The 6,680-nt window shown below is 38.9% G+C and overlaps 1 protein-coding gene across 1 annotated transcript in view; it reads right to left on the reverse strand.

Annotated features, from left to right (window-relative positions):
* LOC123980839 (disks large homolog 4-like) overlaps window positions 1-6,680 on the reverse strand; it is a 36,872-nt gene that overhangs the window by 25,265 nt on the left and 4,927 nt on the right. The window contains exons 3-4 of the mRNA XM_046065385.1: window positions 3,723-3,842; window positions 211-281 (exon numbers count right to left, since the gene is read on the reverse strand). Of these exons, the coding sequence (XP_045921341.1) occupies window positions 211-281; window positions 3,723-3,842 (191 nt within the window). The remainder of the gene's footprint in view (window positions 1-210; window positions 282-3,722; window positions 3,843-6,680) is intronic.

The following is a 6,680-nucleotide window of genomic DNA, read 5'->3' on the forward strand; positions in this document are numbered from 1 at the left end:
TCGCTGGTTGATGACAACAAGACAGAGAGAGGATGAGGAGGAGGAGGAGGAGGAGGTGGGGGTGGTGGGGGTAGAGCTCCTGTTGCCATGGTGTTATGCAGCTGTTGCCCCGGTAATGCTGCTGCAGCTGTTGCTAGGTAACAGTGATGGGTGTTGCCATGTGGATTAAAGAATGAGAGAGAGCGAGGGAGGAAGTGTGTGTGTTCATACCTGTCCAGGTGTGTGCGGTCGGCTCGTCGTCTGGTTCTCACAAACCGTCAGCTCGTAGAACTCCTGTATGTCTGCGCACACACACACACACACACACACACACACACACACACACGTTTTGACCAATCGCATCACTCCTCCTCCAGTGGTAGAAAGTAACTAAAGTTACTCTAGTACTCAATTTTGAGGTACCTGTACTTTGCTTGAATATTTCATATACTACATTTTCATGCCACTTTTTCCTTCACCACGTTTCTCTGACAGCTTTTGTTACACGTTAGGATTTGTGAAGAAAACATAAGATGGGCTTATAATATATAAAACATGATAGTTTTTTAGAAATTAAACTTCCATCAGTTTATATGTGTAGATTCAGCTGAAACAACCTGTTCTCGTTCCCAGTTCGTCACATATTGAAATTTGATCAAGATTCCTTGGCGTCTCTCTTTTTAACACCCTGGGTACCCTTTAGTGTTGTATTTGGATCTCTAGGGCTCCACGGTGAAGTTTCGGTTAGATTTTCAAAATAAAACTAGTGGTTATCTTTGTGAAACATCACAGATTGGTTAGATTTAGGAAAGACCACGGTTTGGGTTAAAACAACTAAGTTACGTTAAGTGATGATACTTAAATAAGACAATGTTGACTTTTTGTTTCACATGGGGAAATGAACACCGTTCTCCTGTGTGAAAGTCTGGTTTCTTGCCCACCCAACCACCTCCTTACTCTGATTTTTCTCTGAGTTATTATACACTAGCTTTTAGAGTTCATAAATGACACTGAAAACTACAGGTCTGCTGAAACTCTCAGTTCTTTAAATCAAGACTGAAGACTTCTTTTTACCACTGCCTTTAACTAGTAGATTGATAACTTACACTGTAACTCTTACTGTCCTGTTTTCTTTTTCTTTGAGTTTAGATTTTCAGTAAACACTATTTAAAAAGCTCAGAGAGCTCTTTTGATTGTACTATTTCACACAGCTGATCCTCAATTAACAGGAGTTAAGTGTTAAAAGTGCTTACAAACAGACGCCAACAGGTCTTGACCATGACTCCCTTTGTGACGACTTGGGAGTGAGAACAGGTTGACTGAAACGATTAATCACTTAATCAATTAATCGATTAGTTGATTGACAGAAAACTATTTGCAGTCTAAAACTAAACAGTTGAGAATGAGCTCCAGCTCCACAGTAACAACAGCAACATCCTGCTTTACATTAACGAGGAGGAAGAAGACTCTGAGGAGAGGAGAGACAATAGTACAACAGGCACATTTTACTGCTTTAATACTTTAAGTACTGATTATACTCTCATACTTTTACTGAATAACAGTTTCACTGTGTGGTCAAGGAAAGCGCAAGTACCACCAAGCCTGGTACTTTTAATTTAAATGTTCTAACTTCATTTTTGCTTTAAAAACTGATTTGAACTGATGAAGACTGGACATTTCTTGTGTTTGAGGCTTCCTGTTGTGAAACCAGAATACTTTGGTGTTTCTCCTGATCAGTATGTGGAGATATGAAGACGCCTGTTGGTGTTTCTGTTGTTGGAGAACACTTTGTACGCTGATTTATGGTCAGCAATCAATAACAGAGAAGAAGAAACACCAGAGTAGTAAACAACACAATCACATAAAGGTCTCTGCAGTCTTTCACGTCTTTAAATTTAATTAATTAATTATTATAATATGTTTTTAAACTTTGTCTGTGTGCAACACATGTTCAGTTCCTCGCCACAGTTGTTCCACACATTCACCTGTTTAACATAAAGCAATTCATTAATCCACTTTCTCTCATTTTAATAACTGAAAGTAACTGATGTTTAACTCGTTACATGATTTCAGTTTTTCATTTAATAACAGTGAGTTTGATGCTTATAGTTGGCGCGTTTCTTCTGGCTTGTTTGATGTAGGGACAGTGGATCATTATTGTTTTATGATCTATTTCTCCAGACTTCCACACACTAAGTAATATATGGACGTATAAGGTGTTGGTATCTTAATAAAAACTTAACTTTATACAGTCAAGAAACTGACTTTGTAAATATTCGATTTGATGTAATTTATGTGTGATTTCCAACATTATGTAATATACCTTATTACCCCAGAAAAGTAACCTAAATTATGTTAGCGATCTTACGTGTTAACTAACATACGTAATTATTATAACGCAAACCATGGGGAACCCCACATGCAACCTTCAATAATAACTTTTTTAATTAAAATGATTTATTTTAACATATTGACACCTATTCCCCTGCAGTATATATTTCTCATGTCGTCAGTAGAGATCACTAGTATAAAAATGCCAAAAAGTCCAATTAGTGCCAGATAATCTTAATTTTAACGCACTACAGGAAGATATGTTCATGCAAAGCCCATTTCATAGATTGGAACAGTGTAGAATTGTCCTCGGCTGCACATTTATGTATCGCCTGTGTATATATACATGTACAGTACATATATGTTTAATATTTAACTTAAATCTGTTGATTAACTTTATTTTAATTGAACCTTGGTAGATTTAATAAACCTTAACTCCCCAGAGTCAGATTCTGTGCTGTTTGTTTGTCATGAACACGTCTGCTCTCACCTTCAACTGTAAACCTGTGACCCTGTTAATGTGATCAGCCAATCAGAGCACAGAGAGCCAGCAAACAGATCACAGTTAGAGTTAATAAGACACACGCACTCAGGACTAATCCCTACATGTGGGTGAACATCTCGTCCAATCACTGAACTGTGATGTCACACTCATGACACCATTAAGACCAGATTAACACGACGAGTCTGAGACCAGGACCCTGAGCTGCAGCAGTCTGAACATTCAGTCTCGTAACCACTAACTCGCTAACCACCGATTCACTCAATAAGCTCGCACCTTTAACACATAAGAAACCTCTCAGCTGGCAAACACTTGTGTAACTTTATGGCTAGTAAACCTCTGCAGCGCTGTCCAATCAGGAGCAACCAGCTATGTTAACAGGAAGTCACTGTAGCATCACAAGCTAGCATAGCTTCCAAACATAACAGTTTCCAAGGCTAAAAGATTTGTAAATGTAGGTGTTACTTTGATTTCTGTCTATGTAGACGGAGAAACCCGTGTCTCAGAGTTTATAATGAGAGTTAAATGTCTGATTATGCTAAGGTAACTGACGCTATTTACCCATTAAGTCAAAAGTTGTATCTTCCAGACAGAGGTCATTATTGACCAGCATTTATCAGGTTTCAGGCAAGGGATGTCATCTGTGCTCCGTATTACCTCTTTCACTGTTGGTTGGTTCAGTTAGCTAAATGCTAAATGTCTGATTTTGCATGTGGTGGTAAGTTGTTGTAAGTGAGCCAACAATTAGCCCAACAAAAATGTGTTGCTGTGAGTCTGTATGCTAATATTAACTACTGTTAGGCAGCTAATGTTAGCTTCACATGACTTCTCTCACAACACTGACACCTAATGGCTGTGAAGTGTTATGACAGTCAAGATAACGTGTGCGTGTTTAACGTGTGCGTGTTACCCAGCAGGGCCTGGAACAGGTCACTCTGGAAGATGTTCAGCAGTTTCTCTGCACGACCTTTGACCCCATCAGTGGCTCCGGCCTGACAGGCCTCCATCACCTGCAGGGCCCGCTCAGTATCTGAGGAGACATGACCAACACAGGCTTTACTGGACCCTACTGGCCTCAACCGAACTCTACTGAACTTTACTGGACTGTACTGGACCCTACTGGCCTCAACCGAACTCTACTGAACTTTACTGGACCCTACTGGACTGTACTGGACCCTACTGGATGGTACTGGACCCTACTGGACTGTACTGGACCCTACTGGATGGAACTGAACTCTACTGGATGGTACTGGACCCTACTGGACTGTACTGGACCCTACTGGACGGTACTGGACCCTACTGGACCCTGCAGTCCTACAGTCAGACCCAGTAACATTGCTGTTAAATGGCCAGTGTCTCAGTCAGTCATGATACCAACGAAGAAGAGGAGTGCTGTCAGTTAAAACTAAGGCTGTTGTCATGGTGAACCCTCTGATGTCATCGCGAGCTGCTGCGTTCTGCCGTCTGACGCTCGTTTTCTTTGATGCAGAAACTTAAATGGAGGGTTTCTCCTTTAAAGAGGTCACATTTCTGCTGCTCTCCTCCTGTATTTCTGCTGCTCGTCTTTATTCTTCCTTCAAACCTGTCAACACCACGATCTGTGTCGTACCCACATATCTATTTTAGGGACTTTGCAGAGCAACGCATCCTGTTCTTCTCCTTCTTCTTCTTCTTGTGTGTTTTCCTGGCGGGTGGCGTTGACTTCCCTTCACTGTTACAGCTCATGTGGCAGGTACGTGAGTGTGCAGCTTGTATAACAGTGTAAATTTACTGTCCCCTCACAATAACACAGTCATTAATGTCTAAACCGCTGGCAACAAAAGGGAGGACACTCTTAAGTGAAAACGTCCACATTGGGCCCGATTGCCCATTTTCCCTCAGACCATACGCCGCACATCAAACTGGTCTGCATGGAAGGAAGTCTCTTCTAAAGATGATGCACAAGAAAGCTGCAAACAGTTTGTTGAAGACCAGCAAGGACATGGATCACTGGAACCAGGTCCTGCGGTCTGATGAGACCAGGATAAACTTATTTGGTTCAGATGGTGTCAAGCGTGTGTGGCGGCAACCAGGTGAGCAGTGTCCTGCCTACACTGGTGGATCACAGGATGAATGTAACGAATAGAAAAGTTAAAGTCGTCTGGATGATTTTTCCTCTGGATCCCTCATCCAGTGGGTGCAAATGTAAGACATGAGGAGAGGCCGCTGCTCTGAGTATTAATGAGGTTTTAGCCTTCAGCTTTCTCAGTTTCCTGATTTATTGTCTTTGTGCAGATCATTTTATTCCAGAGCTCTTCTAAAGGTGGAACATCGTGCTGCTGCGGACGTCATGTGAAATACAAGTTCGCCTGAAGTCGAGTTAAAACAACACGTTTCACCTCGTACGGCTGATTTTACTTCACATCAGAGTGACCGTTATTATTAAAAACACTAGTAATGAGTAGTAACAGAAGTATTATGAGTAGTAGCAGTACTATAAATAGTATTACGGCTAGTAGCAGTAGTATTATGAGCAGTAGTATTATGAGTAGTAGTATTATGAGTAGTAGTATTATGAGCAGTAGTATTATGAGTAGTAGTATTATGAGTAGTAGTATTATGAGTAGTAGTAATAGTATTATGAGCAGTAGTATTATGAGTAGTAGTATTATGAGTAGTAGTATTATGAGTAGTAGTATTATGAGTAGTAGTAATAGTATTATGAGTAGTAGTATTATGAGTAGTAGTAATAGTATTATGAGTAGTAGTATTATGAGCAGTAGTATTATGAGTAGTAGTATTATGAGTAGTAGTATTATGAGTAGTAGTAATAGTATTATGAGTAGTAGTATTATGAGTAGTAGTAATAGTATTATGAGCAGTAGTATTATGAGCAGTAGTGTTATGAGTAGTAGTATTATGAGCAGTAGTAGTAGTATTATGAGTAGTAGTATTGAGCAGTAGTATTATGAGTAGTAGTATTATGAGCAGTAGTATTATGAGTAGTAGTAATAGTATTATGAGTAGTAGTATTATGAGCAGTAGTATTATGAGTAGTAGTATTATGAGCAGTAGTATTATGAGCAGTAGTATTATGAGCAGTAGTATTATGAGCGGTAGTATTATGAGTAGTAGTATTATGAGCAGTAGTATTATGAGCAGTAGTGTTATGAGCAGTAGTATTGTGAGTAGTAGTAGTAGTATTATGAGTAGTAGTATTATGAGCAGTAGTATTATGAGTAGTAGTATTATGAGCAGTAGTAATAGTATTATGAGTAGTAGTATTATGAGCAGTAGTGTTATGAGCAGTAGTATTGTGAGTAGTAGTAGTAGTATTATGAGTAGTAGTATTATGAGCAGTAGTATTATGAGTAGTAGTATTATGAGTAGTAGTAATAGTATTATGAGTAGTAGTATTATGAGCAGTAGTGTTATGAGCAGTAGTATTGTGAGTAGTAGTAGTAGTATTATGAGTAGTAGTATTATGAGCAGTAGTATTATGAGTAGTAGTATTATGAGCAGTAGTATTATGAGCAGTAGTGTTATGAGTAGTAGTATTATGAGTAGTAGTATTATGAGCAGTAGTATTATGAGTAGTAGTATTATGAGCAGTAGTATTATGAGCAGTAGTGTTATGAGTAGTAGTATTATGAGTAGTAGTATTATGAGCAGTAGTATTATGAGTAGTAGTATTATGAGCAGTAGTATTATGAGCAGTAGTATTATGAGTAGTAGTATTATGAGCAGTAGTATTATGAGTAGTAGTATTATGAGCAGTAGTATTATGAGCAGTAGTATTATGAGTAGTAGTATTATGAGCAGTAGTATTATGAGCAGTAGTATTATGAGCAGTAGTATTGTGAGTAGTAGTAGTAGTATTATGAGTAGT

This window comes from Micropterus dolomieu, linkage group LG12 (assembly GCF_021292245.1).
Source record: "Micropterus dolomieu isolate WLL.071019.BEF.003 ecotype Adirondacks linkage group LG12, ASM2129224v1, whole genome shotgun sequence".
NCBI classification, from domain to species: domain Eukaryota; kingdom Metazoa; phylum Chordata; class Actinopteri; order Centrarchiformes; family Centrarchidae; genus Micropterus; species Micropterus dolomieu.